Raw genomic sequence first — 27858 nt, forward strand, 5'->3', positions numbered from 1 at the left:
TACACACCTCAACGGGAGTAATATGCAATTAAAAAATAATAAAAGCAACAAATCACTCCCTCCCATTTATTACAGCAGAAATGCGCCTAAGAGCCTCGACAGGTCACCTTCAGGAGCACCTCTGCTTACACGTAACGAGTCAGCCTGGGTAGGCAAGGACCCCTGTCCTAATTAATAGAGCCGTTATTAAATATTCTTTCTAAAATAATGACTTGCGTACAACAGGACAGAGACAAGAAATTTCATATGTGGGGGCAGGTTTATGAGATGCCAGTGTGGAAAGTGGACAGTGGAGTGACGTTTCAGAGTCTGAGTTGCGTTTATAAAGTCTTAAGATCTGTACCACTGACAGCAAACGGAATTCATCACGGTTTTCCCTGCTGGCGACGGAGCAGTAGTCACGCCATTTTTGTTCTGGAGCTGATATGAAAGGTCCTGCTGTGCTGGCGATTACAGATCCGGGGCAAAGCCTGAGTGTACACAACATATCGCGGGGCGTGCGACGGAGCGGGACTGCCGCCCCGCGTGGGGGGGTGGGGCAGCTTACCTTTCTTGGCCTTCTTTTGTAGCTTCAGGGTGTCGGACGACTTCTTCTTGATTTCCTGCCGGGCTTTCTTGTACTCTGCATTAGACAGACGGTAAGATGATGCGAGCTCTCCGACCTGCCGAAGGCACCCATGGGGGGGGGGGGGCGCCCATGGGGGGGGGGGCACCCATGGGGGGGGGGGCGCCCTTGGCATGGCCGACAGGAGCGTTTTTTTTCCCCTAGACCCTAAACTAATCCCCTTCTAATACGTCAGGCCTTAGGAATCGCTCATCACCTCCTAAATCCTCTGTGGAGCCCCCACTCCAAATGGACCACTGTCTCAATTCTGTACTTTGACTTCTTACTCTTCTCTAAATATTCATGAAATGTGTTAACATTCTTTGAGATGCGTATTGAGATCTTTTTTTTGTGTGTTTGTTTGAATGGGGGGGGGGGGGTGGGAGGCAAACTTGGCCAGTATGAAAGTAGAGCAGAGCAAGACAAGGGGCGGGGAGGGGGGACACAGAGGTAATGAGACCTCCATGCCAGCAGGGGCCGACCTTTGGCGTGGTCTTTGTCCAGCGCGTTTGCCCCCTTCTTCCATTCCTCAATTTGGTCCTGTAGAGGATTTATCAGGCAGTCCAAAAACACCCTACAGGGGAGGAGAAAATGAAAAAATAGGAAATAAAAAAAAGTAATAAAATTACTTAATTAAAAAAAAAAAGAAAAGAAACAAGTGGTCAGATTAAAGCTCAGTGTCTGCCGGAGTCTGACACGTGACAGAGCCTCTCTGTGAAACGTGCTTCACTTCGGAGACGACACAGCTGTACGTGTCTAAAATTAGCGCAAGGGCCACACAGGCCTTTTCCAGGCAGAGACGGCCCAGGCGCGCAGGCTGCTGATTTACTGCATGGCTCGAGAGGAATGTTTTCCTCCAGATCGCCCCTCGAAATTAGAGGCTTAACTCCCAGCGGCGGGGCGGTGGAGCTGGCGTCAAGGGCTACTGCAGCGGGTTGGACGGCTTCCCTTAAGTAACCCCCCCCACCCCCGCCTTTAAGATGGATCGTCCCAGATGACAGATGGAGGCATTACATGGAGAACTGCCGCAGCTTTCCTTCGATGCCCCGGTGCCGCATGCACATCCTGGTGAGGGCGGAGCCTATGTCACGGGTGCCACCTGAAAGAGAGGCCAGACGGCATGGTTACCCACAAGGCCACACTTGTGATTCGCATATTGTCACCTAAAGGTGACAAATAATGACCCCCAACATCAGACAAAACCAAGGGCGGGTGTTCCACTGTGAGGAAATGCCCACATCTTTCATTTTCCAGCATTTTTCTTTTCTGCGGATATTTTTTTTTAAGTCACAAACACCCAAACTATACAACACTCATCGAATTTTGGGGGTGGGTTGACAATTAAATGAAATTCCCAACAGAGCAAGGCCTGATGGGAAATATATTCATTATAAACATAACACTGCAAGAACAAAGCAATTAACGGCAGCTTGACTGCCCGTGTATGGGAATATCACACCTTAAATGGTAACAAACAGCGGGATTCGGACCACTCTGGAGAAAGGGCTGTACTTGTGGCATTTTCCCATAATACCACTAGTTTTAACAAACACACACGTCCTGTTTGGCAGGGGAGTGCGGAGGTAAAGACGCCGGGGGGGGGGGGGGGGATTCAAACACAGCTGATGACCTCATTCTCTGACAGGGGAGTGGGGCCAGGACGGATGGGATGATTCCTAACACACCTCCATAAAGATGACCGAGCTCCATGAGAACAGAAAGCAAGGCCTCCATCCAGCGTCACAGACCCAACCCGCCCCCCCAACAAGGCTCCCATCCAGGTACACTCTCCCCATTAACCCCCCCCCTTACACGACTCCTTATTACCGCGCTCTCTCTAAACATGCATGTTTACATCACAAGCTGAGAAGAAAAGCGGGCTGGCAGGGGGGTCACTTGAGATGCAGGGGGGTCGGCATGGGGCTCCTAGAGGAGGGGCCCCGCTCCTTATGGGGAGAAGGAGGCTCAGCACTCTGCCGCTTTGTTTTTCCTTTATTTAATTTTTTTTGTCAGCAGGGGTGGTGGACAGGGGTGGGGGGGGGGGGGGGGGAGTGTGAAACACTTGCTGTGTCCGTGTCTGGGACGAACGCCGCTTCACCCGGGGGATGAATAGCCTGTCCCCACAGGAAGTGACATGTAATGTCATCCCAGAATGACAAACGCCTTTTGTGCTGCAGGTTTCAGTTGCTTGATAGGGAGGAGGGAGGGTGGTGGGGGCAGTGGTGGGGGGGTGGGGTGTCATTTCACCAAGCCAGAGTTGGTCCTCTGTGCCAAAAAACCGGGCAAGAAGTTTTTTGCACCCCCCCCCCCCATGAATAAGTGAGGCCATGGAAGCTTGTGAAGGGAGTCAGGACAGTAATTGCATTGGTATGGCACTGGACCATACCACTTCCAAACAGAGGGAGCTAATGAACAAACTATTCAACCAACTAACTCGCAATAGGGATGGGGTCTCTCCTTTAGGTACATAGATAGTGCTTATACTGTTTTATTATAAAGGGAAAATCGGTAACAACCTAAAGCAGCGTTTCCCAATGCAGTCGTCGTTGGACCCACAGACAGTCCACATGGACCGGACTGGGAAACACCGACCTAAGGAGCATAAGGTCTTATGGGGCCAAATGTAACCAGACTAGGGGTCACAGAGGGTCACAGGAAAAAAAAAAAAAAAAAAAAAACAGTGACATGTGACACTCCCCCCCCTCCCCCTCCAAAGGATTCTCCATTTTGCATTTGCCCCCCCCCCCAATCTCAAAACTCAACTCCGAAGGATGTGTGGACTATATGAAATATGATCAACTACCCCCCCCCCCCCATGCATGTCCTTAACACATTAGCTCCTCGCTAGGACTCTTTGGGGATGGGGGGGGGGGGTCATTACAGCCTGGCCCCCTCTCAGGTTAGCCCCAAACAATGCCTCTGGTAAGCCGCGAGTCTTTTCCACGCAATAATGATGTCTGACCCGTCTCTGTTAAATAAAAGAGCTTTGCATTTTTAAAAAACTCGTGGGGGGGGGTGTCACATGCTACTGGTGAAACACCATACCACATAAAGAGCACCGGCCCCATTCTCCCGCAGTTACACACCTCAGAGCCCCAGAACAAGCTCCTAGTTTATTAATTTCTCTCCTATCCATCTTTCTTCTGCCCCCCCCCACAAACTGGGCAGAATTTTCCACTGGGTCAAGGTTGTGCTACTGTTGTCATGGCGTCCTTCGGTAACCGGGTAACGGGAGAGCAAGGCCGGGGCCGTCACCCAACACTGAGCACGGGCCGCACCCCTGCCTTTCAGAGCCGCGGCCTTGAGTTACATCCCCACCCCCTGCAGGGGGGCTCCTTTTCACTCTGCTCCCGGGTCCGAGACCAGGCCTGGATTGTTTGCCCAAGGGCGGACATCGTGGGTTTCAGGGCCGGGAGCATCATGTTCTGAACTGAGCGACTGGCACATGGAGGACTGGGTTACCGTTTCTAAGTTTCGCTTCTTGTCGTTTTTCTTTTTTTTATATCGGCGTATCCTATCCTGCATCTTCGCGCGCAGAAGCGAGGTCGACCGTGGGGCCAAAGCTGAGGATGAAGAGGAGCCATTTATCCGAGGGGCGAAAGCAGGAAGAGTCAGTCGGGGGCAAGTCAAACGGCTCCTTCCTCGGCGCGAAAACAAGCACCTCATTCAGTGATGGAGGGGCGCCGGGGCAGCTGTCGGCGAGGCGGACGGGGGCCTCCGGGGCCAGCCCCGAGGTGCCAACTGATGACATCATGACAACGGCACTTGCCACGAGATTTGGGCACCCCCCCCCCCGGAGTCTCCGAAGCAGAAGCTTGGAGTAAGAAGCATCCTAAAGAGGGTCATTAAAAGAGCAGCAGGAACGACAAACACGCTACAAAGGACTGGACACAAGCGTTTGCTAAGCAACCGGGTAACGAGGAATGCGGCCAGGCTGCGCAGCGCCCAGAGCCCCCCCGAGTCAGTGACAGGCCCAGACGGGCAGGATGCAGGACAGCCCAGGGGCCTCGTTTATTCCTAGCCAGCAACCATGACAATAAAAAAAGAAAAAATATAACCACAGGTAGCTAATGACTCCCCCCTCCCGTCCGCTTTAATAAGCAAATATTTCTATAGTGCAATAATTCAGGCCTCCGTGGAACTCTGAACAGACAGCAGAGAAATATGTTTTTAATTGTGCCAACCCCCCCCCCCCCCCCCCCGGCGACGCTCTAGCCACGGCCGACGAGGCGGTAGGAAGAAGAGCTTGTTACCGCTTACGGCTGACGGCTCGTTGCCATGGAGACAGATGCAGCCCCTGCAGATGTGCGCCTCGCCTCGGTCTTTTACGGTTTTATGAGCGTTGCGTGGAGACGAGGCCGGGGGCCGCTTCCCGCCGCGCCACTTTTCAGAAAGAGCAAACAAACAAGACCCCTCCCTCCTTCGCGTGGAAGGACCGACGGACCGACCGACCGACCGACCGACCGAACGACCCACCCACCCAAGCACCCACCCACCCGCAAGCCGCCGTCGTCAGTGACAGCGCTGCCTTCAGCGACGCCCGACGCCGCGACACGTCGAGCCGCAGGAGCACGCAGGCCAGAGCCTCCTCAGCAATCACCCTGATAGACCCCACAGCCCAAAACCTGGGTTTTAACCCCAGTCACAAGACACAGTGCTCTGTCCCTGTGCCCCCCCCCCCCCCCCCAGGTCTATAAATAACCACAGCTGGTGGGGCGGGGGGGCATTATCAAAAGCCGTGACACCGGTGCCTGTGAATGTTGCTGCATTGCAGTACTGCTCCAGACCTCCTCAGTGTCAGCCAGGCTGCCCTATCCCTCTCTCCCTCTGTCTCTATCCTCCCTCTGTCTCTATCCCTCTCTCCCTCTATCCCTCTCTCTCTCCGTTTCTCTCTTGCTTGCCCTGTCTAGCATCAGTACCAGACAGAAGCAGCCATCCATTAATCACCCCAGGAAGATCCAGACCAATGATGGATGCAGTGCCTGTGATCAGAAGGTCGCTGGTTCAAATCCCAGGGTTGGCAGAGCAGCCACTTCTCTGCTGGGCCCTTGAGTAAGACCCTAAACCCCTAACTGCTCCTGGGACTGGATGACCCCGCTTTCTCAAATGTACTTTGCTTTGGATAAAAGCGTCTACAAAATAATTTGAAAAAGAAAAAGAAAAAACTATGAAAGACTGAAGATTGATTCTTGGGTATATTCCTTTATAGGCAGGCAGATCATATCCATTATTTCTCTTAAGTGAAAAACACAGTGAGCCCACCTCCTGAGGGTCCCTTAAAGGCAGTGCAAGTTATTAACCTGGACGTGATTCAAAAGCCGCAGGAACGCATGGGAACCGAGGCTGAACTTTACAGATTCAGAAAACTAAGGCCGTACCAATAAAAAGAGCCCCACAGACATCTGCCAAAAAAAGAAGAGTGTACACTTTTTTTCCTCTTTTAATATGGGTGTTTTTACTCTGCATGTTGCCTGGATCCTTACCTAAAGGATCACACTTTATTTTTCTAGGTTCCCATTTTTTCCTGTAACGAGAAGAGCGGCCCGGGCACAGAACCCGGCAGCCAGGCTCTCCCTGCGACCCTCAGAACCGCTAAGGAGGTCCTCTCGCGTTACGCTGTCAACCCACCGTCAGCAAAGGAGGACATTACAGATGAGGACGGGCGACACGGCTCCAGGTGACAGCTAGCCGTTAGAATTCAGTGTTTGCACTCAGGGCTGATTGACCGAAGTCTCTGAATGCTTTACAAACATTCTCCCAACTTCTCAAGGGGTTTCAAAGGGCCGAACAGCCCTGCAATATCCACACTATCTGCTCTACCTTGCAGTAAACCGTGAAACTAACTTCAAACTGGGACACTGCGATTACCTCAACACCACAGAGACTTTGCAGAGTTACATCATGATAACTTTATTTAAAAAATCACTGGATCTATTGACATAAACTACTCCCAGAATTCCCATTTCACATTTTTTTTTTTTACAATAAGCAATACATTTTTTAAACTAATTGTTGGACATTTATGCTATGTTTTTAATAATTGAATACAACAATGTCGGGTGGTCCTGTCGGCATGAAAACTTACAAAACATGGTCTCAGAGCGCCAGTGAAAGTCTCATATATTTGGAATTGCAATGATATATTTTTGGGGACAACTGTGATTATAGTCCCAGGACCCACATTTTTCTCATATCTGACCCAGATGTAGCGCATTTCAACCCTCAAAGAGCACATTTCATGCAGGATGTAGTGCATTTCAGGCAAGATGGAGCCCATTTTAGCCCAGATCGAACAAACTTCAGGCTGATGGAGCGTAATTCAGGCTCTTTTTGAGCTGGTCTTAAGCACACTGATGCGCGCATATATTATATATATAGGCAAATAAATATTTATGAAACACAGAATCCCGCTGCTTATTGTTTAATGCACGAAAGTAAACGGAAAGTCCTTGGGGGTTGTGCTGGACGTGGCATCAGTCTGCAGAGTGGTTTTGCTGTTTGACATGTAACGGTGGACTGTGACATCACAGCGGTCGCAACAGAAGCAACCAGTAAACAGTTAACACTTTTAATAAAGTGTATTACAACAAAAGATATCAAGCACTTACCTCTCCCCCCTAACATCATACACAGTACTGTCTGCCTTTTCAAGGTACATTATCTTCTAAATCAAGCCCATGTTTTATGTGAACTGTGGTTCTGGAAGATGCCTTTATGGTACAGTCTCACCAGAGCGGTGCTATGAGAAAGACCACGTTACTGCAGAGCTCTGGGTGATTATGGGGGGGGCAAAGGTACCCCCCACCCCCGTTGGACAGCCCTTCAGAACACCTGGTGACTCAAGCACCCCAGGTCAGGTCCCAGAAAGCCCCCAGGCACGTGACAGAACTTGACACCAGAACGAGCAACTGGTGAGGCAGCTGGTGCTGACCACCGCACCCAGAACCCCCCCAGGGCCGAGGCACATTCCTGTCCACACAGCCTATGCCAAATGATCACTGATGCGGGGGGGGGGATTACTTCACATACCTCTGTACAGTACTATGGCTGGAATTTCAGAAATGGGGGAGGGAGCAGGCACAGCAGACACTTAAGCAATGTGACAAGTGGATGAGTAGGATAGAACCCCCCCCCCATTCCCCTGCCCGCCCCTCCCCCATGGAACACTACCATGCATCACCCTGTGACCAGAACAAGGACACGGCCCGAAATAACCAGGTCTGTGTGTCTGTCAGTCGCGGTGCTGCGGGGACCTGAGGAGCCACGTGCATGGGAGGATGGGCTTGGAGGAGAGAGAGAGGGGAGGATGGGATCGAAGGACAGAGAGAGAGGGGAGGATGGGGCTGGGGGACAGAGAGAAGAAAGGATAGCTTTGGAGGACAGAGAGAGAGGGGAGGATGGGATCGGAGGACAGAGAGAGAGGGGAGGATGGGGCTGGGGGACAAGGAGAGAGGGGAGGATGGGATCGGAGGACAGAGAGAGATGGGAGGATGGGGCTGGGGGACAAGGAGAGAGGGGAGGATGGGATCGGAGGACAGAGAGAGAGGGGAGGATGGGGCTGGGGGACAAGGAGAGAGGGGAGGATGGGATCGGAGGACAGAGAGAGAGGGGAGGATGGGGCTGGGGGACAAGGAGAGAGGGGAGGATGGTATCGGAGGACAGAGAGAGAGGGGAGGATAGCTTTGGAGGACAAGGAGAGAGGGGAGGATGGGATCGGAGGACAGAGAGAGAGGGGAGGATGGGGCTGGGGGACAAGGAGAGAGGGGAGGATGGGATCGGAGGACAGAGAGAGATGGGAGGATGGGGCTGGGGGACAAGGAGAGAGGGGAGGATGGGATCGGAGGACAGAGAGAGAGGGGAGGATGGGGCTAGGGGACAAGGAGAGAGGGGAGGATGGGATCGGAGGACAGAGAGAGAGGGGAGGATGGGGCTGGGGGACAAGGAGAGAGGGGAGGATGGGATCGGAGGACAGAGAGAGAGGGGAGGATGGGGCTGGGGGACAAGGAGAGATGGATTAATAATGTGTAATAACACATCTTCTTTAGTGCTGACTGGTATATTTAGCAGCCTGAGCCTTGCTTGGCTATAGGTTAAAAAATAGGCCTCGACATAATTACCCATAAGTCTGCGGTATGGGGAACAGGGTGAGCACAGGAGGATGTCACTATTTTAGTGTCACAATCCAATTACAACTAATTAAAGTGTAGTTTGAGATTCTCCCAGACCAGTTTGGGGGGGGGGAGGGGCAAGGGCCTGCCGGGGTAAACCGGCGTCCCACGTGATGAGACGGAGTGAGCGCGGTGTGTTTCTAATCATGAGGAAGGTGCCGATGGGGGAACGAGGATGCACTACGGTGCCGCACAGTGGAAGCCAATCAAGCGACAGGAGGCGGGGCCAGCCAGCTGGGACAGCCACACAGACGACAGGCCGCCCTCGCGGGCGGTCACGCGTGTTCAGGTCAACACGCTTCACTTAACCCCCCCCCCCCATCTCCAGCAGAGCGGGGAGCAGGCTGCCAAATCAGGCGAACAGCCGTGATGCTGGTACGATTGTAGGGCCCCTCCCATCCCATCCCATCCCATCCCATCCCATCCCATCCCATCCCATCCCATCCCATCACATCTCCAATCACACTCAGCCAAATGCAAACAGGACACAGAGCTTGAGATGCCAATTAGCCTTTTTAAAAAATAATAAATAAAAACACCAAGCAATAAGAACCTGCAATTCCTGCTCTAAAAACAGGCAGAGCCGGCTGCAGTCGTGTGCATGACTCAGCCATGCTTCATTTGGATGTTTCTCTGCCCCCCCACCCCACCCCCCACTTCAGAAGGCAGACAGTTCATGACAAGATCGCTCCGACATCCATGACAAATTAGGTTATATTTGCCCCAGAGACTGCGATGTTCATTTAGGTCCAATTAAAGCACCAGCATGACCCCCCCCCCCCCCCAAAAAAGGAGAGGGAGTTGGTTTTCTCCATTTTCTCACTGCTGGGAAACAGAAGCATCACCCAAATCCTAAACTCATCCTTTGCGTCGCAGACCATGACCAAAGACTCTTGTAGCTCTGTGATCTGACAATATTTATCGGAAGCGTGTTCTATCAATAAAGATTCAGTATCATGCCCCCCCCCCCGAATGTATATATTCAAATCTTGCGAAAATCATTGAAACACTTTGCAGGAATTATATTGATAACTTGTTTTCAAAACTGTGTTTCACAAAACTTAGACTGACAGCATGATCTAAGCTGGATCCCATGACGATTACGGGTTAAAATTGTATTACGTTACCCATCCATCCATTTTCCAGACTGTGAGATGAAACCCCATCATGAAATGGAGAGAACATGCAGACTCCACAAACACAGAGATCCAGGCAGAGACTCGAACTCTGGCCCAAGACGTAAAACAACATAAGACATGCCAGCCCTATAATATTTTATATGAATTTTTATTTATAATAACAGAAACCTTTCTGCAGCTGGCCACACAAAAGCACAACCTTAAGATTTCAAACTGTCTGGGAACTGGACCTTACAAAGCAGCGTCAGCCCATTAAAAACCAGGAAAGGGCTTTGTGTCTTTTTTGCTCCGCCCCTCCTCCACCTCGGTCTGGAGCTGGGGACAGATAACATTCCCAACAATGACTACTCAGCGTTTACCTCGTGTCACAGACATCGCAAGACGTGGGACGGCCACAGAGCTGACAGGCAGGTCACAGACAGACACACACACCGGCTGGTTAAAGCTTAGCCTGACAGGTGGGTGTGGCACCTGAGAGGCGGCCAAAGTGAAGGCCTCGCCTGCAGGTTTGGGCCTATCTTCATAAACATGGTGTGAGAGGCGGCCAAAGTGAAAAGGATGCTTTTGAACGCAATACAAGCTGCAATTTTGAGTTCAATAAAATATATCTTCAAGCTGTCACTGGTTTCCTATCCTTGCTATGCCACAGTGCTCTCAGACTGGGACTGTTTATTCTGATTCCGGTTGCCCCTCATTCCAAGTTACGGGCTTTGAGGTACTTCCCATTTCGCTTTGCAGTGATTGGTTAAAAATAAACCAATCAGAATCGAATCAGAATTCCCCAATGACATATGAACAGGCTGCGATGCAGCCTTAGACGCTACATTGCTTATATACAAAATTTCAATTTCATTTAATTTATTCAAAGCAAGTCTGGGGGGGTTCAAATCTGACCCTGCAGGCTTAAGACCTTAATAGTGTTGCTATGCTGACAGGCTGAAACTGCATTTTAATTGGCTCAAAAGAGCCTGCCAATATAAAACAATGTCATCCTTTAATCATCAAATGGCACCCGTACTCCTGGTAATAGACGGGCAGAGCTTGGTGCTGATGCGTTATTGGAACATGTGATCATCACATGGCAACGTGGATGACACCGATTACTCAAAACCGGAATGTGACGCACAATGTTTGTTCATACACTGGTGCGGGTGGCTTTCCATGCCCTGCGTGCCAATAGCGTGGAGCACAGAGGCCATCGGATCTAAGGCTCGTGCCAGGAGAACGTAATGCCGACGTATCAGATGTCAGGCGTGCCATGGCTACACCGTGAGAGCCTAACGAGCCAGGGAAGCGCTCTCACCAGCACTTCCCAAAGCTACTCAAACACTGCCTAATGAACCTGCATGACAGGTACATGCAGAAGACCCCGTGTTCAGCATAAAGTGGGGCTTATCTCGCCTCCATCGAGAACCCTACAAACAATGGGTGACGCAAACAAGGACTTATCGTCACTGCCGTCGCTGGCAGACTGGTGGGACGTTATCTACCTGAGCTTCTGAAACAACATCACGGCAGATAATCATCAAGCCACTCCTCTAACAATAAAACATCTCGCTTAAGGGCACCCCCGCCCCCCCGCCTCCCCCTTGCCTGGAGAGGTGGAATTTGACCCTGCCGTGGAGATTTTTGCAGGACAGACTTTTCTCGGATATACGCGCTCCGCTCTACCGTGGTGAGGAGCGACGAGCAAATGGGCGACTGGTCCACCTGCATTCTCAAACGCTACAGCGGCTGGATTCAGACCAGATATAACCTTATGAATTTAGGGCACCATGAGCTGGAATCATGCCAGGGGGATGCCAGTCTCTGCAAGCTACTGGTTTATCCAGCACCACAGCAAAGACACCAAATAACCAACACGTGTTGCTGTGGGTTTATGAGCTCATATAACTGCTAATTATACCAGGCTGTAAAAGAACCACCCCCCCTTTATGACTTCATCTCCTGGAGGAATGTACGCTCCAAACCTACTGAGGAGGTAGGTCTGTTTGTGGGAAAACGTTAAAACCCCCACCCCTGGCTGCCCCAAGGACAGACCCCCACAATCCTCATCACGACTTCAAATCCACACCCCCTCCTACCTACGAATCAACTTCCTTTCCAGGTGGCAGAGTTAGCATTTAGCGCACATTTCAGGTCGGTGACTGTGTTGGGTATTTCCATGGCAGAGCTAGCATTTAGCGCATGATTCTGCTTGGTGGTTGTGTTGGGCATTTCCATGGCAGAGCTAGCATTTAGCGCATGATTCTGCTTGGTGGTTGTGTTGGGTATTTCCATGGCAGAGCTAGCATTTAGCGCATGATTCTGCTTGGTGGTTGTGTTGGGTATTTCTATGGCAGAGCTAGCATTTAGCACATGTTTCTTCCTGGGAGGGTGCCGTGCCTCAATAATGCACCTTATTCTGTTCCCTTTCCTCAACCAAATCAGGAACAGTCATTCATTTTAAAATATATAGACAGAGTTGGGTAATTCAGGTCCAGAGTAAAAGTCCAGACTAGGATTTTGTTTCAACCTTCCAGTTGAGTTCTCTGTGACTGTGACTCTATGCTCAACTGGTTGGTTGAAACAAATTCTTGGTCTGGACTTTTACTCTCTGGACCCAAATTACCCAACTCTGTATATCGATATGTTTCGGGAACATTCATTAAAAAACACAGATAACTGGGGAAAGACAACCGATAAACTGTCATACCCAAGAAGACAGTCACCGATTCCAGTGCATAAAGAGTAACACTGTATAAGACAGCACACAAATATGACACATAGGAATGCTACCTACTAGATAACAAGTATTATAACAAACCGCAAACTGTTAATAGATTCAAGAATGACACACCGTCTTTCTTTTCATGTTAAAAATGTGCTGATACGCCACGCACTCACTGTGTCATTAATTAGTGAAGTCAGATACCAATGAGACACGTTAGAAATCAGACCCTTGAACAGAGAGGACAGAGGTGTATCTTCAAGGGCAGAGCTAAGATAAGGGCAGAGCTGAGGGGGCCCACAGATAAGGAGATGGCCAAGGCGCCAAGGACGGCACCCAAAATCATAACTACACACTGGGTAGAGCCAGTCAGCCCCCCCCCCCCCCCCAAGTGCAGCTAGTGAGGGCAAAGCCATGGTTTTAGAGTGGAAGATGGGAGGTAACAGAGAAGCACATCCCCCTGCCCATTAGCATCAGTTAGCGTCCATCCCTCAGGCGGGCTGTAGGTGGCGCTCTGCTTTTGTTATACCGATCCGGCACTTCGATCCATCAGTGTATTCAAATTAAACCTGCCACAACTCGGGTCCACATTTACAAACACTTGCAGGCACGTCGATGCATGAGGGTCCATCGTATCATTCCAAGTGCGGGTGCAGAAATGAGCGGTGAGGTGGGTGCTTGCCTGAAGATCACGGGATAACCCCGGGTTTGATCTCTCCGCATCAATCGGCTCTCTTGCCGCCACAAAAGGCCCTCCCCTCTACAGACACATCAACAGATACCGTATCACAGTATCATCAAGTCTCAGTTAGCTTATACCATCACGCCAGCAAGAGGAACGTGACACCAAACAAAGACCACAGTGTTTTCTGTTCCCTTCGAGTTCTCCAGACCACAGCCAGCTAAAACAGCTCGTTCACAATAACAACAGCCGCGGTAACTTGCGTATGATCTCTCCGCTACAACAGGATGTGCCTGTTTCTCCTTGGGAGATTCTTATGAGCTTTCCTGTTATTCATCTCTCAGTAACATGGGTTTTCCCTCTTTTATACATAATATTTGTCTAATTTTCTAAAATGCATTTTCATAGACTATTGTTAAGTCACAGAGGAGTCTTCTGTCAGTGTTCAGACGCCTCTTTGGTGTCTAGTAAATATCTGTAAATTTCCATAAAACCGCCAAGGTGCTTGAATACGTTACAGTAAACAGATATGCGTGGCCCGCCAGCCAGCCGCTCACGCACACACGTGCGCCTTTAAGGGGCCAGAGAATCTGACCTTTTGCAATTTGAAATTGAACCACCGAGATGACTGAAGATCAGCGGAGCAAATATTTATGACAGTTTAACACGGTCACTCACATCCCTGAACAAGGAACTTACTCGGATTACGTGTGAATTATAAATGGACAAAACTCACTTTTTAATTTTGACTGCAGAGAGATAGGAGTTCGCTGTGGGCAGCGGACCGGGACTGAGAGCAGCAAAGCGACGCAGGGGGAGGGGGAGGGGGGGGGCAGTGTACCCTACGCTTCGGTTCACAAACACAGCCGTGTATGGACACGTCCGTCAGACAGAGCCATCAAAACGACGAAGGTGACTCCAGACCGGAGGGATGAGCGATTCTGTTCATGCCTGCCTGTCCCAGCAGAAAAAACAAAACAAATCCCGCTCGACCGCGGAGGCTTTCTGATGTCATAATTAGCGATTTACACGGAAAGCGATCTTGTACGCGACGTGAAACGACTGGCGCTACGTGGATGAGCGCTTTTAAAAAGGTCAAAAACAAATTACAGGAGCATCCAAAATAAAGTATTAATTATGGTCAGTCTAGATTTTATTAGGATGGCTTGGTATGCTGATTCTGATAGCTATGACAGTTGACCGACATACACTCAGAGGTCATTTTCAAACATAAAAACAAGCCCCTTAAAAATGCATTGAAGAACAAAAATAACTTCAGAGTATAATGATGGGCTATTAACTCCATGAATGGGTTGCAACCACATCCCCCCCCAAAATAAGTGAAGGGGGTGTTTATTATGGGCTATGGATTACAGCCAGAGGTGGATGTTGTCGGTTCTGGGGCCCCACTCAAAAGTGAGGCCCCCAGGCCAACTCCCAGTGTAATAACTGTTTGGGGCCAATGGGGGCCCCCATACCCCATAGGATGGTGGTTTGAGTTGGAAATCCCCTCCCTAGCATGATGGTATAAGCTAACTGAGACATGATGATACTGTGATACGGTATCTGTTGATGTGTCTGTAGAGGGGAGGGCCTTTTGTGGCGGCAAGAAAGCCGATTGATGCGGGGAGATCAAACCCGGGGTTATGCCTCACGGCTCATTTCTGCACCCGCCCTTGGTGCTTTTGTCACCAGGTAACGCCATGGTAACAGTGGGAAAGACACGGATGGGCTGAGGCCCTAACTTTGTGGATGGGTCCCGCGAGCCGTGAAGGCCTCTCTCCCTCGCGGCAGATGGCAGGCCCAGGTGAGCCGCGGACAGTCTGGCCCCTCACCGCGCCCTGGAGGGGGTTGGGGACGGGGGGGGCAAATCTGTTCCGGGCCCTGTCCTCCTCCCAGCCAAGCCGCTTCCTTTCTGCTCCTGTCTCGCTCTCCCCCGACTTCGTCCTTGAGGGTGAAACAGTTTCTTCCACGCATTTACATTAAAGTTCCCGTCAACATAAATTAAAAACGAACGCCGCTACCCCCATAATTCCCTGCTGCAGCAACAGTCCAGCTGCTGGCGGCAAAACAGCGGCGTTCAGTGACCGTGACAGATGCCTGTCCTTGTGGAGAACGTGGGCAGAGCCCCCCGCAGGTCAAAGGCTATATATACACGCTCTTTGCGACCACAAAACCCAATCGCGGTGCACACAGCAAGACCACACCAGCCTTCGACAGCAGAGAAAAAAAACCCTCCCTCATTCTTCTGCCCATTAAGTTGCCCTACCACCCTTGACGACAAACTACCAGGCATCAACGTGAAAATCACGCATACATCCGAACAGGACGTGCACTTTCTGGAAGATGGGGCGTTGGGGGCGGGTGGGATGAGACAGGCTGTTCACTCATGACTGGATATTGGGGAACTGGCAGTATCCCACTAAAGCTGTTAACGAACCAGAGAGAGGGGGGGCGTGACTCAGAGGCACCATCGCCGTCCCAGTGCGGAGTGTGACACGATGTGGTCAAAAACCGAACTACCCCGCCGACCCACCAAAACTCCCCTAGGAGGTCAGAGTAGGAACACCGAGTATAACGAGTATTTATCGTTACTCTTAACGTTGCGGTCATTTGGGGGCTAGCTGTCTCAAAGATCCCACGATTCGCCGGGCTGAACAAAGGCCGCGCTGTACTTCCCCTGCTGCACTAAACACAGGCGGAGGCTGGCTGAGAAGCTGAGGGCTCGTCACTGCACTCGAAGCGGGAGAAGCGACCTGCAGCGCCCCGCCAATTATGCTGAGCTACTGGCACCACACGAAGGCCGGAGGTCCGTAAAACCTGCCAAGGGTCTCCCTCTCCTCCACGACGGCCCATTAACGGTTTAATTGACCAGTCTCACTGGTTCCCGCTTCCCCCACGATGACCGGAGGCACGGCTTGCCAATGTGGGCGGGGCTCAAAGGTGGAGAGAGGGGATGGGGGTGGACAGGATCTTTCATAGCATCCCCCCCCACCATCAGACACAGACAGAGGAGAAGGCATCATCTTCCTTTACAGTGTGCCGGCTGAGATTACTTGGCCCGGCCCAGATTCTGCGTTCCAGTTCCCGTCCCCTCCCCCCTCCCGTTGGCCTTCTGGACTGGGCCGTGGTCCAGCTCTCGCAGTGCCCCAGAATCACCCTCCACAAGCCGCACGCTTATGAGTCCTCTGGTCACCCATCTCGTGCCCCGTGACTTTCAACAGTACGGCGTATCTGCGTTAGATCTTTCTTGCGCATTTTAAAACCGGAACCTGTGTGTGTGCACTTGCCGGCGGTGGGTGTATGACATCATCAGCAAAAACAATGCAATTCTCTAACACAGCAAAAAAAAAATTGTCCCGCTCCATCAAATGGTCCTATGGGACACTAAACGGTTTTAAAAAAAAAACCCAAATGTAGTTGTATCATTATTCACCATTACACACATAGTAGTACGCATTGTAGCCATTTTTAACTAAACACTTTTAGGATAGATCCACAAATTGCTACCACATGTTTTCCCGCGAAATACCAGGCTTTACGACTTTATTACCTCCAGGTCTGCTACACTGCTAATGCTAACACGTGTCCTTCTAATCCCTCACTGCCTCTGTTGCATAACCTACTGACTCGCGTTGGCTACAAACAGACAGGCTTTGTGACAGGGGTCGCGGGGTTAACGCTACGGATCCTCACCCTCTTCCTGACACAACAGCGGTTAAAAATGGATGCAACTAAAATATCTCCAATTAGACAGGCCTGAAAGTGGGACACCAGTTGACTGTTTAAATATTTGCAGCAGGTATCTGTCCCGTGTCATCGCAAGGACTCTTTTTTTAATCAAGGTTACTTAAAAAAAAAAAAAAATACAAAGTTGAGTTGAGGTGAATAAAATCTGGAAACGGTCCACAGCTCCAACAGCTCAAGCTGGTACCGGGAGTGAGAAGGCTTGGAAAGTCACTGGTGGGTGGGATCTTTCAGCTCGGCCAATCACTGTCTGGATAAACGCAACCAACCAATCGACATACAGATGGGATCACTAAGGCCTTTGGTGACTGGCTGAATTTGATGATCGTGCCTCCTGAGGATTTTTGAGGCCTCATTACTCCAATTACAAACCTAAACCTTCAGATTTTCCCTCGACTGGGTGGCTCCATGAGGTTTGAACGAGTCTGCGTCTCTCAAAGAAACCAGAAGCAAGAATGAGCATGATACGGGGGTGGGGGGGGGCACAGCGATGAAGATACTGCCGATGGCGTGCTGCTAATGGCCGAGCGACCTGACCTGAACCCCTGTGGATTACCGCTACGGCAGTCCGGAAACCATCGAGCCAGGGTTAAAGTAAAGAAGGCTTAACGAAAAATAAATAATGAAAATATCTGACAAATAGGGCAGCAGGTGGCATACTTAAAGTCTGGATTAGTAAGCAACATGGCTGCCGGTTCACATTCCAAGATGGGCCGCCCCGCTATAAGCCCCGCCCAGGCATTTGCATTGACCTCCTCCGGCAGAAACACCGAGGTCCACTTTTTTGCTTTTTAAAAACAGACATGGAAGCCACACCCCCCCCCGAGCCCTGGCAGGGTCCGGACGTGCCCGCCGCCCGTGTCCAGAAGGACCAGAATCACGTTACGGCCGGGTCGCCGTGACCCTGGGGGCCAGCTGGCCGCGGCTGGCAGTGACGCATGGCAGTGATGCATCTCGCAGGCTTCTGCGTCGTGTTGGTGTTTGGCAAACACGCCTTTTAGTTCGCCAACAAAGCGAAACTTTCATACGACTAGGTTTTTTTTTTGTAGCTGAAAGGCCGGTGAGCTTTGTACTCAGCCGGTAGGATTCCTTGTGCAAGTGAAAGTTCTACAAAGGGGACGTGGAGAGACAGCTCCCTCTGAAAGGCCTCTGAAGAGCGGCTTTGTTTACTGAAAGGATGTTTTCCAGGTGGCTGACGGTCTTCCTTTTGGCCTCGTGTTTTCCTTGCGCATGAAGTCATGCGGCTCGATTAGCATTTTAATAGGCACAAGTCGGCACCTTATTCTGATTAAAATGGGGAAACCCCAAAGGTACGGAAGGCCAGAAGGCCCAAAAAGCACAGCGCTCCACTCCAGTTATGAATCGGTTGAAAGTTAATAGACAATCTGTAGCGAGCAGCTTGCCGCTCCTGAGTGAAACAGAAGATAGCCCTCAGGAGAAAGTGACCCCCCCCCCCCCCCCAAGACAAACAGGAATTCACCCGGTTTATCCCTTAGTGCTTCACAAACAAACAGAGCTCAAAAATGCTGAGATGTACCTTCCATACGTTTCAGAATGACAGGAGTAGTTCTTCCTTATTAACACTGTATTTGGAAGGTTGACGCTCAATTCTCCAGCAATCGCACAAAATGGTGACTCTCTCAGCTGGCCCTGCTTAGAAATGTATGTGTAGCAGCTGGGGACAGGCGCGCGCATCCAGTTTAAAAATAGAGATAACTCAATTCGGAGTGACTCCATTTAAAAAACAAGGTCAGAATGACGGTCTCTCAGTTCACGGAGCTTAAAGGACGACAGTGATGATCTGTTTTTAAAAGCTGCTGAATTTATGATGATCCACTCACCCCCCCGGGCCATACATTCACAACACGAGACCCCACTGATAATAAATTTAAAGGCAGGAATGACATACAGCTGTGTGCCCAACAGGAGCAGCAGGGCCTGTGCGTGAAACTGGGGGCGGCACAATAACTAACCCCAACCTTTACCTCATTTAACCCAACCCCCCCAACGTTTACGTGGAACAACCTGTGATTATTTCAGAGAATTGCAAAAGGACATGGAAACAATATTTGCACTTTTCGGAGAACATGGCCAAACATTTTCCCATGCGAATCGACGGCTCCGAGCTGCAGGCGATAATTCAGCAAAGCACTAAATTTGGGACCGAATTGTTTCCAGAGACGCAGCCTCTGTACTGTCCGTTCGGGGGTTTAACCGCAGGACCCTGTCCTCCTTTTTGCGTTAAAAACAGACCACCGCCTCACAGACAAACGAGGCCGCCAGCTTCATGCGCCGGATGGACTCGTGTCCTGGAAAGAGAAAGTGGGGGACGACCCCGCGGGGGTGCGGAGGGGTGGTGGGGAGTGCGGCAGCCCCCCCATGGAGGTCTCCAGAGCAACGCAGAGCGATGTACTCGGGAAGCAGCCCCCCCCCCGTGGGCACCCAAAATAAAACCAGCCCGTGCGTGGCTGGCCCGCTCCCCAGTGCTGACGCCCGTCTGGCTCTTGTTCGCGGAGCGTGCAGACGGACTTCATCAGCTGCCATTAATGGCAGAGCAGGGAGCCGCCGAGAGTCCAACAAAGATCTCAGTGTTCCAGCCTTACAGCGGCACTGAACAGGCAGCCAGCAGCCGCTGTCCACTCACAATGGTACATAATTACGCACAAGTGCACGCACCCGCCACTCATAAACAGCACCATTGACCATTAACACAGGAAAGAATTTGATATTTTGAGGGAACCGAAAAGTAGATTCATATCAAAGAGAAAAAAATGAGCTACGGTCATTCAGAGGGGACACGAGGCCCGGCATGTACTGAGGCCTTTTTCAGCTCACAGTGCTACATCTGTGTGAAACGCTGAACTTTTAAGAGGTTGGGGGGTGGGTAGCGCCCACGCAGGCTGCACTGCCTGGAACACTGACGAGACACAGCTTAATTATTTAACGAAATCTGGGGAGATCAAACGGGATAATTCATAAGCAGGCAGTAAACAGAACGGCACAAAGCCCGGATCCAGGATTTGGGGGAGGAAAAGATGCAGGTAATTAAAGCATTAGGGCTCACGCACGTTTAAGAATAAGGTGAGTGAGCAGGAAGGATCAAGGATTGTTAAAGGGCTGAAAAGCAGCTGGACGAAAAGTGAAAACCACAGAGATCATTCTGTAGAAAAACTGGAGAAACCATTTCGGAAATAAGATTCCAGCCTCTGTCAGCCGGTGTCTGGGGAACGTCTCAGGCCGATGGCGGGGGCCTGGAGGTGAGTCACACCCCCCCGCCGCGCAGCTTCCTACCGCCTGGCTGACGTGGGGGGGGGGGGGGGTGCAGGTACACCTTGGGGCTACGAACCAAAGCAGCAATAAAAAGCAAGGCTGCCCCCGACGGTGCCAAGGGGCGGTTAGCCCCCCGCCCTGTTCTCGCTGGAGGGTTTCCCGGCCACACGCAGCCAGACTCAAACTGCAGACACGGTGCAACCCCAGTCTAAGGCTCCCCAGTCACGGTCACACTGGGGTTCTTCATTACCCCCACCCCCCGTGGAGGAAATGGCCTGTTTCCACAACCCTCACTGGCATGGGATGGATCCCCATGAGGGGGGGGTGGGGTCACACAGACAGAGGTTTGTGACATTAGATTGGCCCGCACCCCGCTACAGTCAAACAACACAGAGGAATAAATATACAAGCCTGGCTTGGCCTGGCGAGCCTCAGCTGAAGGCAACGACTGAGGAGGATGTGAAGAAGGAGAAATGGTGCATGGTGCATTTCCACAGCCCCCTCAGGTGCTGTATCCTCCCCCATTAAGCTGCTCGCGGATGCTAACGATTCATCGTGCTGCATGCAAGTGAGGCATCTTCTCTGTGCCATAGATGGGAATCATTCTGGTAATAACAATATTACCAACAACACACACATGACTCTCTGTCAAAGGCAAATCATGGTTCTCAGCAAACTGGTTGACCGGCTCAGTGCCTATCGCCATGGAAACCTCCCAGGAAAGGACATTTTACTTCCTGTTGCAGTCGTCAAGGTGACGCCATGGTGTCACATACAAACACACACACACACACACACACGCACACGCACATTTGACCCCTCCCTACAAAGCTTGGTCCTCCTGCGTCACCGGTGACGACTAGCACAGATGTCTGGCATGCGGAACATCCGTGGCACGTGTCCATGGCAACGAGCCGGAGCCAGCACTAGAATTAGCGTTCGGTTTATCCGTGTTGAACGCTGAGGTTCCGGGAACAAGTATCCCGGGAAAGGCATTCCGGTGGGGGTCCGTCAGACTGATAGGGAATGAGAGCTGCTGTGAGGAATCCATCATCACCACGTGGAAGAGGACACAAACGAGAAAACAACCTACTCCCCCAAATTAATGTGGTGTGGGGCGGGGGGGGGGGGGGGTGACAGGGTGTATGGCCAACGACTCCAAGCGCATTGAATCATGTTATTTCCTGTGACTGGGCTCTAAAATGGCAGAAGGATGACTGAGGTGCATCACGGGTTAAGACAGGACCCTCCCCCCCCCCCCCCCGTGCAGATTCTCATTCCGTTGCCATGGACACAGCACCGCCGGCAATGGGGAGGCGAGGGTGGGGGCCGCACCTTGTTAACATCACCCTCTGGAGCAGGGCTGCGACGGAGCTGAGCCGTGACCGTGCGTGTGTGTGTTGGGGGGGGGGGGTTGCACCCTTAATAAGAGGACAGGGCTCCATTTTAAGCCGACCTTTCTGTAATTTTCCAGGACCTGCTCAGAAGTAGAGCTACCTGATAACACACCCATCCAATTTGGAGATATGCAAACACAGACATTTAAATGGGGATTTAAAAAAAAAAAACTGACTTGGGACGGCAGGAAGGAGCAGGATAACGACAGTGATTGTGGTCTGATTCCTGCCACAGGCTGCAGTTCCGTAAACGTCAGACAGCCCTCTGAGGGAAAGTGGTCAGATAAACACAGATGCCCCAGTGTTCTGATGCAAACGTCTCTGCGTTCGGCGCGATATGGAGCGATATGGAGCGATACGGCGGCCCTGAGCGGGACCCTGTGATTAACAGTGGAGAAAATGAGCCACAGATCCGACATACCCCCCAATGTCCCCCCCCCCACCCCACCGTTGACCGTCACCGAACCGATAAGAGATTACTAGCACATGGCATCGTTAAGAAAGCCATTAGTGGCGGCTGACATCAGATTATTATGGGCTTTCAATCACTGTGGTGGGGGGGGGTCATTACAGCCCAAAAAAACAGCATATCGCTCCAGAGCCCGGACCACTGCCACGCACCATTACATACAAGATGGGGGACAAGTCCGTCTCACCATTTACACAGTAAATGCTGCATTTTTGCTTCCATTTCCTAAAAAAATCCCCCCAGACTCCCCGCATGTAAAATGTGGCCCCCACGTTCCCCCGGCAACAAGCGATTAGGGTTCGCGGTTGTAAGCGTATGAATTGGAGCAAAGGCGGCCCATGTGAGATCGGCCCCCGCTACGAGTACCACCCCCGAAAGCCTTGTGCCGATTGGCCCATTGAGAGACGATGGGCAAAACCCAGGCTGACAGGCAGGCAAGCTGACGAATCAGTGGCCAGAGCAGGCCTAAGCGGCGTGCCTATGTGCGGATACTTTTCGTGACCCCTCCCTCCGGTGAACGGGCCCCATGTCCGGTAGGAGGGGGCCGGCTGGGTACACAGACCAAGGCGAGAAGTGAGCTTCCAGCTGGGCAGAGGGTTCGAGGCGAAGCCAGAGGAGTAAGAATCGAGGATGGGGAGGTGCCTGTATTTATTCGCAGTTCCAGGAACTATAGGTCTGAGCTGCTGCGCTGTGTCAGACGAGCGGCCGTCCCGCAGATGGATTGTTGAGTGACGGCCGTGGCTATCCAGTAGGTACAGAAAGCCGCTCTACACCGGCGCCATCTTAGTCCACCCCCAAACCACATCCCTTCGCCTACGTGCAGATGGGATACATTCATCGCCCGCTTCTTTGGCAGCCCGTCTGACCTCCTGGGGGTCCTGGAGGCTCCAGTCACTGATCCGCTCACTTCAGGTCTTAGAAGTGCGATGTTAAGGCCCTTGGAAGCAACTAAATCCTTTTGCTCTGTTCTATGTCGATAACAGGCCATAAACCTGCGCCCCTTCACCAAACCCCCACACCTTGCACATCACGCACACATCACGCACACATCACGCAGAGGCCCTGCCTGGCAGCAGGGGCATGGAGACAGGGTTCTCTGTACAGGGTTGATAACATAGACCCTCTGATTTGGGAAAAGGGGATGGGGTTTGGTGGGGGGGGGAGAGTACACCTTCGGCAAACAAAGATAGAGTGACAGACAACACCGCCTGGGATACATCCACTTGGCATTTGAAGACCAGAGAAAGGGGGCAGCCAGTCGAGCAAGAGAGCATCAGGACCGACATCCAGCGGTTTTGGGAGAGGAGTCGCCCCCAGAGCGCCAGCTTAGACTCGCCGCCCCCAGAGCGCCAGCTTAGAGTCGCCCCCAGAGCGCCAGCTTAGAGTCGACGCCCCCAGAGCGCCAGCTTAGAGTCGACGCCCCCAGCGCCAGCTTAGAGTCGCCCCCAGCGCCAGCTTAGAGTCGCCCCCAGAGCGGCAGCTTAGAGTCGACGCCCCCAGAGCGCCAGCTTAGAGTCGACGCCCCCAGAGCGCCAGCTTAGAGTCGACGCCCCCAGAGCGCCAGCTTAGAGTCGCCCCCAGAGCGCCAGCTTAGAGTCGACGCCCCCAGAGCGCCAGCTTAGAGTCGACGCCCCCAGCGCCAGCTTAGAGTCGCCCCCAGAGCGCCAGCTTAGAGTCGACGCCCCCAGAGCGCCAGCTTAGAGTCGACGCCCCCAGAGCGCCAGCTTAGAGTCGACGCCCCCAGAGCGCCAGCTTAGAGTCGACGCCCCCAGAGCGCCAGCTTAGAGTCGCCCCCAGAGCGCCAGCTTACCTCGTGTCCCGGTGGCCAGGTCAGCCACCTTCTGAAAGGCATCCAGGAAGGCGGCAGCGGCCACCAGCGTCGTCCTGAAACAGAAGCCGGGCAGCTGGTCACTATCTGATACTCGACCGGCACCCCGGCAGACAGACCCCCCCCCCCGACCAAGTTCAAGAGCTCAGCGGCCTGTGATGGTCGACTGAGAACAGGTGAGTGCCGGGGGGGGGGGGGGGATCCACCCCTGTGTGGTGTTGCTCTGGCCCAGGACGGGTGGGATTATTCCAAGAACAGCGGCTGCGTTTACGGCTACAAGGCCGTGACCTCGAGGACACAGAGCCCGTGTGAGGTAATGAACAGCTAGAGTAAACAAGCCTTTTCACGGCCTTTGTGCCGCGGTACTGTAAACACCGCGCTCATTTTCGCACGCAACAGTAGCCTTCTAAAATTGGCTCTCTTTTGTTTACTTTCAACATAAGCAAACAAGTCTGGAACATTTAGTGCGACATGATAAAGCGGAACCAAGAGTGAAAACGTAGCCGATTGGTATTAAGATGCCCGGCTGGATACGGCGGCATGCTTCCCCAAAGCAACTGCCATGTTCAAGGGCCAAACAGGGGCTCCCCTTCAACCAAATGGTTCCAAGGGTTAAAATCCCTTCACTGCTACCCTGCTCAAGAACGAAAATCGAACCCAGGTCGGCCCTCGTCCAGCCAAACACGAAGGTCAGGTCCAGCGCGCCGGCCCAGTTTATAGCCTGATGACACCGATCAATAGAGCCGTTTGCTTAGATTAACGCCACGGCAGGAGAGTGGGTTATGATGTTCTGTTTAGTTAAAATAAACTGGAAAAGTACACCGGTGTGCTTCAAGTGGGTAACAGGCTGATCACACACAACCAGAAGCCTCTCACGCTTCCCTACTCTTTCTAATGAGTGTCGAATTTTATTAGTGAAAAACCATTTCCAGAACAAGTTCACCACCGCTCAGAGGAGTGCGTCTTCTGAGGCAGCGCACACACCAGAGGCCAGACCTACACACACATGGGTCTATTAAAATCCCACACTGTGCTAAAACGGGGAAATGTGGCCAACTCCGCCTAGAACATCCATGCCAGATTTATTTATATGGCTCCCTCAACACATAAAGGGACCAACCTTATCATTAGCCAATGATATAAGTTGAATCTGTGAGTGACAAGGGAGGGGGCACTCCGAGGGCCAATCAGCTTCCAGCTGGGGCGACTGTCCCTGTGGTCCCGCCCCAATATAGACCTCTGGCGCGAAAACCACCCAGAGACGTTACTAGGAGGCCCCTCTGTGCTCCACCCTTCCCGCTTTCAGCAGCAACCATATAAACGCCGCCGAGGTTGTGTCACATGACCCAGCCGATTGCTCCCTGCATCTCGCCAGTCCAACGTGGGCCGACCGAACAGAAATTCACCCACAATATCAGGGCTGGGGCCCGTGTCATGTGGTCTTTAAGAACCCCAAGATGATCATCTGTGTAGTTGCCGGGAAAGACAAAAATTAGTCGAAGCCGAAAAGAGGCCATGATATCTCTGCCACTTGAAAGGCGAGTTGATCAAAAAAGAAGCTTCTGCAGTTAGAGGGGTCCTTAGGCAGATTCGGAAGGGGCAACCTAAATTACAGGGCGAGGATCTCTGGAGTTCATTAAAGGCATCCCCATAGCCTTCCGCTGAGATTACAGGCACTTCAGTTTGGGGGGCTTGCGGGGGGGGGGGGGGGGCATCGGGGTCCACATAGGGCATGTTCTGCCTTATTACCCCCAAGCTTTCCGTCAACTGCCCGGCCTTCGAGGTCTGTGCCTCAGGCACTGACTTTAGGAGGTTCCACCACAGGGGGGCGTCTTCACCCAATCTGGACGAGGAACCATCCAGAAAATAGCAGCCGTCAGGAGTGCCAGTAAAATATAACTGGAACCAGTCTGATCCAGATGCGGAAGCAAATACCACTGGGGACACAGAGAGACGGGAGCAGCGGAAGGGACCGTACGGCCGTCCATAACGTCAGCCCCCCTCTCGAGGCACTGACTTTTGGAGGTTCCACCACTGTCGGAACGCAGATCGCGCCCAGTACCTCTGGAGCCTTCGAGGAACACGACTCATTCAGGTTCTACCACCTGCAACACAGTGTAGGCCATCGCCCACAAACCACAGGGACGAGTCCCCCACTCAGACCCCTGCTTTGTATCCGGCATTTCCCATAATCCCTCAGTGAGGAGGGCTGACGGGCTCGTTCCACCGGAGGAAATCAAACCACAATGACTGTATTTATAAATCACCGGATATCAGCTACACCTCTTAGCAGCTGACATTCAGAGCAACATTAAAATCATTCAGTAATAACTTTTAAAAGCCCAATCTGTAATGTTAGTCTATTAGTAGACAGTAGAGATGTATTTATGAGCATAACCAAGCCTGTTATACTCCCAAAGCACTTTAACAAAACTTAATAAAATATTTATGGTAACTCCAATGATATTAATTGAGGTCTTCCATGACCTCAAACAATAAACCCTGACTGGATATATTGACGATACTTATTTAACCACATAATTTGGCTTTGAAAACCAACCAGCAAAGAACTAGCTCATTAACCCCAACAATAAACATTAGCTACACTCCAGGATTCTTTATTTAAATATGTCTGCCTTCCCTGTGACACATAGGACGCTATGATTAATCGGAGTTTACAAAAATCCATCTATTTCAGAGCCTGAGGAGGTGTGAGACTCGGCACGTTCCAGCGAGCCGGGGGCACAGGCACGCTGGTACCATGCATGGCAGTCTGGGACAGACAGGAAGTCTCCCCAGGATGAAGGTGTAGTGAGAATCGAACAGGAGAAACAGAGGCGGCGGGGTGGGGGGGCAGCTGACTCACCTGAGTTGTGACTGCAGCTTGGCGGCCTTGCTGATGAAGTCTTCCCAGATCGGGTAACTGCTCTGTGGGGACACAGAACAGCCTTTTGAGACAGGACCACGCTTCACTCTGCTTCTGTGATAATACTCTTCTACCATCCGGGCTTTGGGGGGGGGGGGGGGGGGAAATAATCTAATTTTGCCCATCTACAGCTCAGCGTGACCACAGCTCGCCACACGTGATGTTTGAGGGAAGTGGGTTAACTGCCATGCCACAGCGGGGGGAGGGGGGGGCAAAGAAAGATCTGTGGGTCTTTGTTTAAGTGCACTGATTAAATAATAAAAAAAAATTCAAATGACTCAGAATAAGGTATCTGATTTTGCAAAGTAAATTATGAAGCCAGCCAGAGAGGGACGAAAATTATTTTCAGCTGAAGACTCGGAATTACTTTCAATTCCAAAGAATGGCTCATATTAATCGATTAAGAGCCACGGACCCGCCATAGTCCTGGTATGACATTACCAGACACCACTGATAGAGAAATTGCCCAAAAACAAGAACTGCGTGGGGTGACGTTCACAACTGAAATGTTCTATTCAAATGGAATGATTGTGATATTTGAGGAAGTGGCTGCCCCAGGACAATGACCAGTGTGTTCCAGCCGACCCGCGTGGGGCACTTCCCGTCCGGGCAGCCCTGGCTGGGGCCCGGCAGGACAAGGAAGCGCCGCAGTTAGCCTTTAGCTACAAGTAACGGCTGCTGCAATTACAGGGCAGCTTTAAAAAAATCGGATTATCCTCAAAACGGCTGGGATGAGCGGAAACGGAATGGAACCCAAAAGCGGTTCGCAATCCAGGCCCAAACCGGTTTTAAGATATAAAAATCTGAGCTGGGTGCTGAGAACAGAGAAGAGAAACAGGAGGTTGGATTCCCGAGTCCTTGGAAACACACGAAAGGTCCCAAAAGAGGGTTTGCCCCCCTACGACCGCGGAGCACAAT

General features: G+C 51.7%; 1 protein-coding gene across 6 annotated transcripts in view; it reads right to left on the bottom strand.

Moving 5' to 3' along the window:
• The window catches only part of LOC111844252 (protein MTSS 1-like), a 45795-nt gene that overhangs the window by 14970 nt on the left and 2967 nt on the right, over positions 1 to 27858 (bottom strand). For all 6 annotated transcript variants that reach the window (XM_072716758.1, XM_072716759.1, XM_072716762.1 and 3 more), the window contains exons 2-6: positions 26881 to 26942; positions 23997 to 24070; positions 1619 to 1703; positions 1087 to 1178; positions 548 to 622 (exon numbers count right to left, since the gene is read on the bottom strand). In XM_072716758.1, coding sequence (XP_072572859.1) covers positions 548 to 622; positions 1087 to 1178; positions 1619 to 1703; positions 23997 to 24070; positions 26881 to 26942 — 388 coding nt within the window. The remainder of the gene's footprint in view (positions 1 to 547; positions 623 to 1086; positions 1179 to 1618; positions 1704 to 23996; positions 24071 to 26880; positions 26943 to 27858) is intronic.

The sequence above is a fragment of the Paramormyrops kingsleyae genome, chromosome 9 (genome assembly GCF_048594095.1).
Source record: "Paramormyrops kingsleyae isolate MSU_618 chromosome 9, PKINGS_0.4, whole genome shotgun sequence".
Taxonomy (NCBI): domain Eukaryota; kingdom Metazoa; phylum Chordata; class Actinopteri; order Osteoglossiformes; family Mormyridae; genus Paramormyrops; species Paramormyrops kingsleyae.